The following is a 14,009-nucleotide window of genomic DNA, read 5'->3' as shown; positions in this document are numbered from 1 at the left end:
TAACACTCACGTTATTTGACCTGCAAATTAAATATATGACTATTACACGTCGACCTCATCTCATCTTTTTACTTCAGTAAGTGTAAATATTGTGGAGAGGAAAAAACATTTTTGAAACGTGTGAACGAAATGTAGAGGGCCAGGAATTGCGTACAAACCTCCCTCCGTTGTACGTGCGGTGGTCCACCCTGATGTGACATTTCCTGCCATATTGACGCTAACGACTCTCATCTGATAGGTGGAGAAGGAATGCAGACCGGCCACAGTGGCGCTGCTCTCGGGGGGCAAAGCTGTGCTCCTGTTGATGAGCTGTGCTTGAAACGGGGTGCTTGGATCCAGCCATCCAGTGCTGACAAATACTCTCTTTTCACCAGTCGGAGTTGACAGGATGTGCGGCTCCACTGGCCCTCGTAAAAACAGCTCATACCTTGTGATAACTCCTGTAGAGGAGCAGTTAAAAAGTTATGTGCAGTAGATTAAAAGCGATCCATCGTAAACACGGGAGATGTAACGACATTGACGGACACGTTGCCACTCTTTGCTGTGAGAATTGAGAAACACAAATAAGCATATGCATATCATTAGGGACACCCGCACAATGAAAAAATGCTGTCATTATTACTGATTGATTCAATGTCGTAGTATGCAGTATAAAAATGTTTTGCATCATCGGGTTCTGGCTTGAACCTGTAACAAGCTTATAACAGTGCTGGCCAGATGTGAGGTAGGTGGGGAGCATGTTGGGAGTAACGTTGCATGAACGTGAACTTTATTTCTCTTCAAAAGCAGCCTGTGGATAACTGTCCCGCACCCTGAACCTGTCTAGACACTTTATTGCTGAATACTTAACCATCCCTGACAGAATCATTTTTTTCCGCCTTTCGCCATGGCTGTGCTGGTACCTTTTACACCCACAGAACTCACTGACACGTGACTAAACTACTAGATTATCAATTTCAGCGCAATAGCACTCATTACTACAACAATTCTTCCTAAATACTGTGTACTGTATTGAGATTGCACTTTGTGAATGGGCCTACTTTTACCCACCAGCACCGATTTAATACATACCATATTTTCCGGACTATAAGTCGATTTTTTTCATCGCTTGGCCGGGAGTGCGACTTATACTGCGGAGCAACTTTTGTGTGAAATTATTAACACATTATTAGCTGTATATCATTTCACATGTTATTTTAACCCACATAAAGATAAATCCTAAAAGCTATTAACATGCATGGATAATTTAAACGGTTAAAATCTAATATTGTGTTAAATGAGTAATTAAAATAGTATGATAAAAAGACAATTCGATTGTCTGTCAATCCATCTATACAAAATAGTGTACTGTTCTTTCAAAAGGCGCTGTGCATGGCAGCGCATGGTCTTGGACTTATACTCCAGTGCGACTTATATGTTTTTTTCTTTTGTATTATGCATTTTATGGCTGGTGCGACTTGTACTCCGGAGTGACGTATAGTCCGGAAAATACGGTAATGTCATCCTGAAATGAATAGGATCATTAAGAGTGCCAATTACCTTTTTCGACTGGTGGCAGCAAATTGAAATTAGGCCTTTTTTTCCTTTATTTAACAAATGCTGGTGATGTCAAAGGATGGTCAAAGGCCATATTAGAGGGTCGTTATTTGGCACCGTGAGAGCCTGTACTGACGAGTCCAGCTTTGCTCTCAAAAGGCAAGCATCCACTTTTCCTATCGCACCTACTCTAAAAGGGTTGTTCCAGTAGGAAAATGGCAGTTTAGAATTAGGACAGCATACAAATGTGATAATGCAATGAAAGACAGTGGAACAAAATAAGGCCTAGATATATAGTGTACAAATAAACTGAACGGAGATTTATGAAGTGCCCCTTCGATGTCCCCTCCCAACCTGACTAGTCTTTGACGTTTGACTCCAGTCAAGAAGAACACCATGAAAATGGTTAGGGTTAAGTCTTAATAAAGTGCACTGGTGACAGCCAAAACGAAGGTGAGGAGAGCTAGGAGTGCACATGCTACTAGGTGTGATATATGATAAAGATTAACAGAGAAAGACCGAGAACACACAGACACGTATGGTGTGAAAAACCCCGACTTTGTACGACAGTGAGCCTTAGAGCCACCACAAAGCCCTCTGGATTTAGCAAAGGCACTTGCACTTCTGTGCCTTCCTGTTAAACGGACTGGGTGGGAGCGACGCTTGTAATACTTGAGTGACAAACACACCCTAGATGAGAATAATGAGCATGTCAGAAAGTGAAAGCAACATACAGCAGTGACAGAAAACTGGTACAAAGCGGATCTGCTAATTTCACCAATATTAATTGTATCCACTTAAAACAATTAATTAATGGTAATTGTTAAACCCAAGTTAATGGTAGAGTCTATTAAGAATAAATGGAATGGCATGATGAGTCCTTTTCAAATTTAGCTCTTATCTTGATTTGCGAAAAGCTCTCTCTTTACAACTGTCTTAATTTTTTATTAGTTCAAATTATTCCTGCACAAAGTTTCATTCACTTCCTTTTTTTTTTATTTCTGCTTGGATTTGTATGGTAGCGATATAGGAATCAAAATGTTACGGCATGAATTAAATGCAACCTACTTCGGATTGCTGCCAAGTGGTGAAATTCATTATGCCTTCTTTGCCTCAAGACTACACAACATAACCTTGTTGATGTGAATTAGAAAAGTAGATGAAGAAAGTTCCACAAGCTTTATCATGCCCATCCCTAGCGGGTTCTGTCCGTTTATGGAGAGATTGTGTCACCGCTATAGCATCACAACAGTACATGAGGCAGTCGTGAAACTTTACAGTTGTGTAGTTTGTTCAAGATGACGCACCGTTTGGCTGAGCGGGTGGCTCCCATGAAGCGAACAGGGTGTGAGGTCCAGTGGCAGTGACCTTGGGAGGGGATTGTTTTTTTGGGGGGGCAGCGGCTGTCAGTAGTGACAAAGGTGAAGTGGAAGTGCAGCCTCCAGACGAACATGCCTTTCAAGAGGAGAGGAAATACAGTACAGTATCTCATTTTGAGCAAAAAACCTTGATAAACCCATAAAAGGCATTTTTTTAAGTAGCTATTTTCTGACCCACCTCCAGAGTGACAGTGTACTGGGTGAAGGTTTTTAGGCCAGTGGCCACTGCCTCAGTCGATAAACCTGTGTAGTGGATGGCAGGCTCTGCTCTGCTGGAAGATTCTGTGGAGGACAACACAAACCTGTGGGAGACAAAAAAAACAAAAAAAAATCTTCTAATTTCACTCCACTTTCTTGAAGGCATGAAAATATGGACAAAAATATTGGGACAAATGCAATACCTTCAGCCCCTGAAACTTCCTTACCTCTCCACCGGGCCTGTGTTATTCAGTGGAGCGCTCCAGCTAAAGCTGGCACTGGTCGGGCCAGGTCGTCCCACAAGGTTTAAATGGAGCTGGTCAAATGCAGGCGGTGCGCCTAAAGTTCGGTAGTAAGAGGTTCCACTAACCGTCTCACCGACTACGTTAGCCGTAATTAGCCAGTAGGAATAGTTGGTGTAAGGAGACAAGCTGACATCTGCGAACGATTCAGCGCCTTAAGAAAGATGACAGGTGAAAGGATGTTGGAGGACTTTACAAATGACTGGAAATTGAGAAGGGTATACAGATAATCCAGTGTGCACACTTACTGAAAGGATAGCGACGCTGTATGCTGTGCACTGGCTGCCAGTCCCTCATGAGAGTGTAGTTGAGTATGTTTGAGTTTGGGGAGTCAGGCTGATGCCAAGTCAGATTGATGGAAGAAAAGCCGAGAGCAAAAGCTACAGGGGCAGGTTGCTGAGATGGGGCTGCAAGGACACCAAGAGAGCATGGGCTCAAATTTAATAGACAAGATAACAACCAATGACTGTGGCAAAATAAATAGATAAATAAATCTGAAATCGGTATGTGTGCGTGTATGTCTTGGAAACCAGACCTTTACTGCAGCCATAGATGTTCTCTGCACGTAAAAGGCTTGCTCCAAGTTGACATGCATCACATTTGTCCCCAGTAACCAGCAGCTTACACTCACACGCTCCTGAATCTGAATCACAGGAGCCATTGACACTGCCCACCGGGTCACATGCACATGGTTGGCATCTGGACAAGCAGTGGGGGGTGTAATTCAAAGGTGGTCAACAAGATCAAAGCGTGTTTCCTTACCAACAAAGTAGAGGAATTGTATAGCATTATAGGTGAACATACACAAATAGTGTGTGATTGTGACACCCATTACATCACAATGTTTATGGTCATAAAAAGTTTTGAACAAGCGGACCTTATGATACAGAAAGTGTGTCTAAAGAGCTGTAGTTTGATAATGCAATTTTAAATAAGATGAAGGTAAAAACAAACAAATGTGGTGGCTGTCGTGGCACTACATTGTATCATTTCAACTCTTAAACATTGGACATAAAAAAAACACAAACATCACACCATATACAGTTTGCTGTATCACTGTATAGAATCCAGTGTCCATTTTGACAGGCCAGCTACATCACGATTGACTGTGTGAGTGAAAGGTGTTCCTGTGAACACCATCAATATCTATGAAAGTTGCTTCACAAAAACTGAACTCTTTGTCAGTGCGTGTGCATGTGTGACTAACAGTATACAGTATCTGTCTAGGTCACCAGTGTGGTGTTACCCTCACTGGGGCAGGGCAGTGGGTGATCATCAGGATAACCATTTCACACTTTCACACTCATACACACACACACACAATAATCTGCTTGTTGACAGTGTTTTGTTTACACTCACTTATGGACGGCTCACCATCAGAGACTGTCACACTGCATTACCCTAAATGTATATACATGGACACGCTATTACCTTGCATACTCTGTGAAAAGCCACAGTCTCTAAACCACAAGTAGAGAATGTGTGTGTTTTAAGTGTATCAAAGATACCTTCCCAGGCCAGGGTTGAATCCGAAGAAAGCGTCCTGACATTGATCACAGCGCCGCCCTCCCACTGAGGGATGGGCACACATACACTGGCCAGTTTGGCTTTCACACTTGCGTTGTACTGCCCCCATGGGATGGCAGTCGCACTCCATACACATATTTTGATCTGGAGAAAGGTAAAAACCTGAAGAGAGATGACAAAAAATAACATGCTTGAAATAAAAGACTGATTAATACATTTAGCTCCCAAACACGCTCACCTGCTCTGCATGCGCTGCAGTCTTTTCCATAGCGTGTTGGCGTGCAAACACACTGTCCTGTAGTGCTGTCACACACTGAGCCAGCCACTGTTCCTCTTGGGTCACATGGACATGGCGCGCAGCCCTGGAATGACCCATCTAATAGGTCACAGTCAAACAATAGTCAGTAATATAGTAAATCATTTTTCTTTCCCTTGCAAAGCATACAATCTAAGCCGGCTTTTCTTACTCTGGATATCGGAACTTGTGTTAAAGTAGTTGGGGGCACAGTTGGTGCACTGCATCCCCTCCACTCCCTCTCTGCACGGGCACTGTCCAGTCTGCATATCACACACTCCCTCTGGCGTGGCGCCGTTAATGTCACATGCGCACGGCAGACAGCCCAGGGAGTTTCGGCGCTCTAAGGTATGGTAACCATGACGACAAGAGTCACAAAGCTGGCCTTCCACATGTTCCTAAAAGGGGAGGAACAAGAAAAAGATGGAATCTTATGCTAACGCGGTAGCAACACGTCAACATGTGTGGCATCCATAACACAATGATAAGCCTGTTTATAATCTTATCTCCTATCCTGCTGACTATGAAGCTGTTTCAGGCTATTTGTCATGTTGTGGTTGATCAGATACCGGTCGAGAGCTTGGACATGTGGCTGTGGGAATGATGCAAAGAAAAAAAGTACTTTCTTTGTTCTAAAGTCAATTTTTTTATTTTATTTTTTTAACAATAACCTCATTTAGATAAACTAGTGCCCAGCTGTGACTTTTTGATTGTTCAACATGGTGATTTTGGCAACACAGTGTGACATAATTAACAACGAACAACGAAAACATGCTAACTTGCCTTGCACACACATTGGCCCGTGTGAGAATCACAGTCTGTCCCAGGTACTGTTCCTTCTTTTGAGCAATTGCAGGGGGTGCAGATTCCCTCGAGCCTCAAACCAGTTAAACCGCGGCCACATGAATCACAGCGCTGGCCTCCCACACCAGGCATACACTCACACTGGCCCCCCTCAGGCTCACAGAACGGGCTGACGGATCCCGAGGGGTCACAATTACACGGAACGCAGCCGTCTGTGTGGGACAGGTTCCAATAACCAAATTCACAACTATCACAAGACAGACCTGCGAGGAGAGCAGAAGAAAGGAGCGGCATGATGACAGCAGCACTATCAAATAGACATTTTAAATCGTCCGCGTGCCATTCTGAAGAAAAACTAAAGGCGATCGGTCGCTCACTGATTTGAATCACTTGTGCACGCGTATAGGAGGGAACGTGTGAGGGCAAGAGAAATGGTGGTTGAGTGTATAAAACTGCCATCATTAGGGCTGGGCCCTCTACATATGATGGATCACTTACCTAAGGCCAAACACTTAATTTCACTGAGCAGGAAAATAAATAAATTAAGCAACTACAAAGAACGGAGGGGAAAAAGGCAAGGTGATGGAGGGATACAGAGATGGATGGAGGTACCTAAAAATACACTCAGTTACGATCTACTACCGTTTTTGTGGTGAAACAATAAGAGGTGAAGTCCTTTTGGCATCTCAAGAGGCAATCTGACGTATTTATGTGACAACGCCTTTGCCAACTAGGTATACAAAACAAGTCTTCTCTAAATGATTAAGGAAGGATAAAATTAGGCCTGATAAGGAAATATTGTATTCAAAATAATTAGACCAAATTATTGGTATAAAACAACTGATATTGAATCGCCAATACATACCGGTAATTGACTCACCTAACTCAACCAAATGATCAAAAGCATGACTCATCATGTTATCTTTCACTAACATTTATTTTGGTTGTTTTCAAAATACAATTGCATGTGTTCCATCAGACAATATACAGTACACAGTACTGGAACAATTGTATTTAATGTAAGTTAAATACTTTATTAGGTCATTTCCTTATCTGTCGTGATAGTCCAAACACAACAGCATATAGAAAATGTGTCTCAAACTAGAGTGCGCAGCCAGTGTACAAAAGTGTCAACAGCTTTCATCAATTTAACGTCTCAACATTTTTGTTAGATTGTGGAAATGATCACTTAATAATAACAAAGGACCGGATCATACTGCAAGAGGTTTTAGCGCAGCAATACAACTGTGCTAGTTAAAGTGTGATATGTGGTATGAGTGAGCAGTGCTTATTTGAATATGCCATACGTATTCCATGACAGGCAATCTGTCCCTAAATGGATGCCTGGGGGCAACACAGTTCCCACAGCCGTTTAGGAAGGAGCCTGTGTTCATATGTGATGGCTATGAATGTGTGTGTGTGTGTGCGCAGTTTATATTAGTGCAATTGCACTGGGACGCACACATGTGTTTTGCGTGTGTATGTGTGTGCGCGTGTGTGTGTGTGTGTGTCCTGTTCTGCAAAGTATGTGGCAGACACTTGGCATTACCCCCAGTGCTCCCACTTTAATGGCTTTATAGATATATGAGTATTTCTCGCCATAGATCATATTTCATACTAGTACAGACACTAAAAATTGTGACTATGAGGATGTGTGTGGTGGTAATGTAAAGAATTGCATCATGATATACTGCATGGTACCGAACCTCCACAATAAATTGACAACATAATTACAGAATTTAGGACTACAATCTTCTATCACAAAACCATTAAGTTGTATCCACAGATCCTATTTTGGCATTATTTTCAAGTCTTTTTCAAGGGAAGACCGGAGCAGCAACAGAGGCCAGCACACAGAGAAAAGTAAGAGGACACTTTAGTTGGAACATGAGCAAATGATTTACGTTTAAAAAGATAAGGAACCGAAGCAAAACATTTGCAGTATTAAAAAAGATCCATACATTTTTATATCGTGCTCTTATTAGTATTGGGGGTGAGCTGGAGATGATCTCCGCTGGCATTAGGGTGAGAGGTGGAGTGCACTCTATAGACCGGTTGCCAGTCAATTGCAGGAGACATATTGCCAGACAACCATTCAGTCTCACAGTCATGCCCAAGGACAATTTGGAGTCTTTAATTGACTTAACTTGCATGTTGTAGAAAGAAAAAGTCTGAATACGAGAAAAAAGAGGGTAACACACACGGAGAACATGCAAACTTCACATAGGAAGGCCTTGAGCCGAGATTCGAACTGTGAGCATTCGACTGTGAGGCAGACAGGCTAACCACTGCGCTGTACTACCCATTTCGTATGGATGTGTGTATTTTGAGGATATGACCCAGCCCTTTTATCAGTAGCCAGCTGGTTAACAGGCTCATGCATCACCATTTCAAACACTATTATGTACACACTGCACCCTGGCACCATGCTAAGAGTGTGTGCGTCTGAATGCGTGCCCGCTTGTACACATTCCAGTGGCGTCCCTCTGAAGCGTGCCTGCCATCGCTCTGCTCAAAGTATCAGCTTGGCGCTAATAAATTGCCATAATCAAATCTCATTTCTGAAAAATACCTGTGGGAGCGAGCAAACAAACAAGGACAGAAGAAAGGGAAGGCGAGGTCTTGTAAGAGGGAGGGGGGGAGGGGGGCTGAATACAAGGGGCTGCAGCAGTTTGTTTTAATCAACTTGGCATTGAATTAGAGAATTAAATAGCAGCTTAGTCCTTGATGGAATGCATTCACAGCCACACATGGACGCAAAATAAAACTTGCAGAAAATTGATACAGTTCGGCAAAAACTAAATTCCACTTGCTCCCCCTTTCACATATACTATAACAGACATTAATACACACATTAACAACGTTGAACAAACACTGCACACGCGCACTCACACACAGACACAAGCGAGGGGCCCTTGATAGCGAGGCTTAGCAATAACCACGATGCGATGAGTTGAGGAGCGCTGGCCGGTTTTGCATTTCATACGAACGCGCTCTTCAAAGACACACAGGGGAGAGAGTGAAACCATTTATCACAAAGAGACGCACAACGGCTGCAAGCACCGCCAGCGGAAAAGCCTGTTTATTTTGGCTGGCATAACACTTTGGGCTATGGATGTGTGTGTTTATGAAAGGGTGTACACACATGCCTATTTTGAGGGCACACACAGTTGATCTACTATTGCCTGCTTACGCATGCGGGGCAATGACGGAGCAGTTGATGTATTAATTGACATTTCAGTGCTTAGTGTTGGGCAATTTGAAATTTGACCAAAGTCCATGCATCCATTTTCACCAGCTATTATTCTCATTAGGGTCATGGATTGCCTGGAGCCTATCCCAGATAACTTTGGGGCGAGAGGCGGGGATTGTTCTGGACTGGTCGCCAGTCAATCACAGGGCACGTATACACAAAAAAAGCTATCGCTGCCACAGGAGATTTGAGCTGAGATTTTAACCCCAAACCTCAGACCTGTGAGGCAGACATGCTTACCACTCGATGACTGTGTTGCTTTTGACCAAAGAATTCTAGGAAAATATGCCATAAAAGTTCAACAAAACGTCAGGGGTTGAATTGCAGTCATAAATAAGAGCAATTCTGGTGAGAATATAGCTCAGTGAAAAACTTTGGAATTCATGAAAGCAGTCCTTCGTAACCTTCGTCTAGCCAAGGTACCCATTTCATGTTGGGAAGTTCTCACAGCACACCACCAACAGACAGCTTCACTGTAACATCCGCCATCTGATTGAAGAGTATTTAATTGTTCTGCCCCTATCTATATGGATACATTCTTAAAGAGGGAAGGCAACCCAAACATATTTTTTTCAAGAATATGTTGACAGAAGTAACAAAATGGCCGCCCCCTGAGGTGGCTAAAAGTGCTGCTTAACTCATATTCCACAAACGCAATATTAATCAGAGTGCCCTGTTTCAACTAGTGGGCCTGCCCTGAATAGAACATATTCTGGAAGAAATATGTTTGGGTTGACTTCCACTTTAACAAATTAAATGAATAATTTTAAAATAATGTATTGCGTCTCCCCGATGATCTCTCATGACACACTCAAGTACCATGACTTCCTAGCCGGTAATCACAGAATTAAACTATGTTTGTTTTCTGTGACACTATCACACAATTGTACCAGGGATGGCATAGACAAAACCTGACCACAGAACAGGAAATGGAACTTATTGCAACATAGGAAAACAGTTACACACATTAATGTTCTGGCTACTCAATATATCATTCTAGTGAAAGCAAACAATTGACAAAAATGTGAAACAGAATGGCCCTCTGCATGTTTGTTGGCCTCTATTATATCTTTTCTCATTAAACTACCCAGGTGTACCATATGTAATGGCTGATGAGCGAATTTACCTGTCACATGGGATTTGCACGGACACTGTCCTGTATGCTGGTTGCAGCTGGCAGCACTTCCTGTGGAGGAGATGACGCTCCCCGTGTCACTGCAGTTACAGCGAGTGCAGCCCTCTGGATTGGAAGCTTGAAGACCGTACCAGCCAGGTGAGCAGTCGGCGCAACGCCGCCCCTCTACAGCAGCCTTACACTGACACTGGCCTCCAACCTGGAGGTGTGAAATGCAGGGGATGTTGGTGATGGGAAGTAAAGGCAGAATGGCCCAAAAAGCAAATGTACATATTGATTCAACTCCAACCCCTATTTCCAAATTATATTTTCAGTCACGGCAAGTGAAAGTGTCACTTGCCAAATAAATGTGTTACCTGGAAACACTCAGTGCTGCCATTGACAGTTCCAGCAGTGTGACATTCACAGGGCTGGCACACATGAACTGAAGTGGGATCTGACTGCTCCAGCCTGAAAAAGCCACTCATGCAGAGCTCACAGTTCCTTCCTAATCAAGACGGAGACAAAAAAATTGTAAAAGCACAAAGCCAGAAATCAAGCGTCTAGCTAGAAACCATTTAGGGATCAAGAGAGCCACTAAGTCTATAAACCACTTGCGTTTCAACTTCATTTGTCTCAGTAGTGATAAAAGTGACTTTGCAGAAAAAAATAGACTGACAGGTACAAAAAGCCCAATAAAGAAGCTGGTGGAGGAAAGGCCCTAGGCACTTCCAATACTCTGTACAATAAATAAAAAAGTCCAACCACTAAAAATGTGTCAATCACATGAAAGCTAAGACCAGTAATCTAAATTTACCTTTTCACTTCTACATTAGTACATTATATTTTTAAGAAATGAATTACACCAATTCTGGTGGATGAGGCTAATCTAGTACCCAGTGTATTGTGCATGCAGTTGTCACAGACTCCTCCTCCTCCCAGATATTGTTCTGTAGGTTGGTCGTCAGCCCAGGCATCGTAGTGACAGGAGTGGGCGTGGCCATGGCACTGGCAAGGCCGACAGTTCATTGGCTGGAGTTGATCACCTGGCCGGAAGGGTTTGTCATTGTAGAGGGATGTGCAGCGCTGGCACTGGACAGAATAAATAATTGAGAATTGCATGCATTTAACAATCAAAATAGACAAAATGTCAGAATTTTCTGTATAATGGCCTCTGTTGCTGCTCCGGTTTTCACTTGAAAAGACTTGAAAATAATCCACCACAAATTCCCCCAATGATTCCAACTGTATTTATGTATTTATTATATAAAACCATTGCCAAAAGATTAGGAATTTGTTTTTTCAATTTCAAACACCACTAAAATGGATGTGAATTAAAATTTCCTAAACGTGTAGAGGGCGGCACGGTGATCGACTGGTTAGCACGTCCGCCTCACAGTTCAGAGGTCGTGGGTTCGATCCTGGCCCCGGCCTCCCTGTGTGGAGTTTGCATGTTCTCCCCGTGCCTGCGTGGGTTTTCTCCGGGTACTCCGGTTTCCTCCCACATTCCAAAAACATGAAAACATAATATTTTTTAGAATATTTTCCCAGCAGGCCCATTAGTTGAAACACTGCGGATTAATTTTGCGTTTGTGGAATATAAGTTAAGCAGCAAAATGGACTCGTTTTTAGCCATCTCTGGTGGTGGCCATTTTGTCTTCTGTCGACTGAAAATGACATCACAACTGCTCACAACAACCAATCACGGCTGACCTGTTTTCTGAATCTGAGCCGTGATTTGGGTTGACTTCCGCTTTAAGGAATAATCATTTGAATCCATTTGCAGAGAACTATCAATTTCATGGGCTCCAAAGTAGCTGGACAAAGCAAGTTAATTTATAAAGCATATTGAGCTACAGTCAAACAATTGTGACAACAATTAGTTAATAGCTACAAGTGCTGTCATTTTACAGCTTTCTGAAAGTTTTTGAATAAATCTCCCCACATTCTAAGAATGATTTTGTCAAAGCATTGGCCACGCACAGGCAGCATGAAATAAAACATTGTGTTAATGACAAAGGCCTTTTCTCACAGTGCACAAAAACAGTCCCGTGACATATACTGTAGTTGGTTTTAAAGAACAAAGGAAAAATGAGACACAATGAGACAGGAGCAAAATGAAGACAAAAATCAGCGGTCCTTTTTAATCACAATACAAAGAGCGACGGAAGAATACACAACTGAACAGATAACCATGAGATATTGTATACTTCATAATAGGAAGGTTGTGCATTTACACACAAATCAACTTATTCACAGCGCAGGGAAATCACAACGCTAATGAGGAATGACTTGCAACAGCCAGCGTTCTCATACAGGCACACACTTTCATGTCAAAATAAACATGGCAAGGTGTGTGCGTGGTGCACATGGTATAAAATAAAACGCATTTTTCTGTAGCAGAGTGCAGCAGCAGAGGCGAGAAACAGCAAGTAGAAGGCCTTTGATTTTGTTCAGCAGTCAGTACAAATTATGGTGGACAAGGGGGGCATCAAATGGGGGGATTAAAAATGTATTAAAAAACACAGGAGTTCCTCCCTTATGTGACACATGCAGACCTGCGTTGGGCCTATTAGGTATGACATAAAGAGGAGGTGAACTGTGGGAGGACAGAAGAGGGAAATGGGGGTAGGGTGGGCCCCCGTTATGTATAATGGTGAGGCGGAAACTACTGGGGGACTGAAATCTGGTGAAGATATACCTTTGTGCTTTGCTTCTTAAAAGGGACTGTGGGAGAATATATTGGTCATAAGAAAGACAAAAAAATACAAACAAAGGTCTTAAAGGGGAAGTCCCAAAAATGTCTTTACAATATGCTCTATGTGCCTTCACTAGTTGAAACATGGCATTCCGCTCAATATTGCGTTTGTGGAATATGAGTTAAGTTTTTAGCCATCTCAGGGGGCGGCCATTTTGTCACAGTTGCTCAGGGGTCAGGTAATGTACAATCATGACGGTTTTCTGAAGCTCAGCCATGATTGGTCGTTGTCCTGAGCAGCTGTGATGTCATTTTCAGCCGACAGGAAGGGGCAAAATGGCCGCCCCGAGATGGCTAAAAATGGGTACATTTAACCTCAGATTCCACAAACGCAATATTAATCCGAATGCCGTGTTTTCACTAGTGCGCCTGCAGATAACATATTCTTGTAAAGAACATTTTTGGGTTGACTTCAGCTTTAAGACAACTTTTTATTAGATTACTACTCAATCAGGGATTGGCTGGAACACTTAGTTCCCCTGGAATATCAATTCTTCCTCTGAAGACATTTTGGACAATGCAGCCATACGTTGGTCACAAGCCAGTGCCGACTGCAGGCCAGTCCCAAGCATGGATGTATAAAAGCTTGCCAAACAATTATGAGCACCCGTAGGCTGTAAAAGCCCCAAAATAAAACACAAACTCGAGGGTTGCTCTGCGGCAGCAGATAGAAAGCTGTCGTGTGTACGGCTGGAAGTTCTGCTTACACACACACGCTTATTCCAATCACAATTCTCACAGCGGCTGTCTAGATCTCTGATTATCGTGGCAAAAACGTTTGTTGCTGATTTGCCTTTGTGTACTACCGTATCTCATAGTTTACTACAATCTCTATGCACTGAT

General features: G+C 42.8%; 1 protein-coding gene across 8 annotated transcripts in view; it reads right to left on the bottom strand.

Moving 5' to 3' along the window:
• Positions 1-14,009, bottom strand: part of ush2a (Usher syndrome 2A (autosomal recessive, mild)) — a 188,645-nt gene that overhangs the window by 134,708 nt on the left and 39,928 nt on the right. For all 8 annotated transcript variants that reach the window (XM_086025800.1, XM_086025798.1, XM_086025799.1 and 5 more), the window contains 13 exons: positions 11,305-11,500; positions 10,786-10,916; positions 10,421-10,628; positions 6,021-6,304; positions 5,410-5,635; positions 5,181-5,318; positions 4,924-5,104; positions 3,951-4,114; positions 3,664-3,822; positions 3,341-3,569; positions 3,094-3,217; positions 2,844-2,991; positions 159-440 (listed from right to left, as the gene is read on the bottom strand). In XM_086025800.1, the coding sequence (XP_085881926.1) occupies positions 159-440; positions 2,844-2,991; positions 3,094-3,217; positions 3,341-3,569; positions 3,664-3,822; positions 3,951-4,114; positions 4,924-5,104; positions 5,181-5,318; positions 5,410-5,635; positions 6,021-6,304; positions 10,421-10,628; positions 10,786-10,916; positions 11,305-11,500 (2,470 nt within the window). The remainder of the gene's footprint in view (positions 1-158; positions 441-2,843; positions 2,992-3,093; positions 3,218-3,340; positions 3,570-3,663; positions 3,823-3,950; positions 4,115-4,923; positions 5,105-5,180; positions 5,319-5,409; positions 5,636-6,020; positions 6,305-10,420; positions 10,629-10,785; positions 10,917-11,304; positions 11,501-14,009) is intronic.

Source organism: Filicampus tigris, chromosome 3 (assembly GCF_054856515.1).
Source record: "Filicampus tigris isolate MCC_2025a chromosome 3, RoL_Ftig_1.0, whole genome shotgun sequence".
Lineage (NCBI taxonomy): Eukaryota > Metazoa > Chordata > Actinopteri > Syngnathiformes > Syngnathidae > Filicampus > Filicampus tigris.
This window is presented reverse-complemented; position numbering and strand designations above follow the sequence as displayed.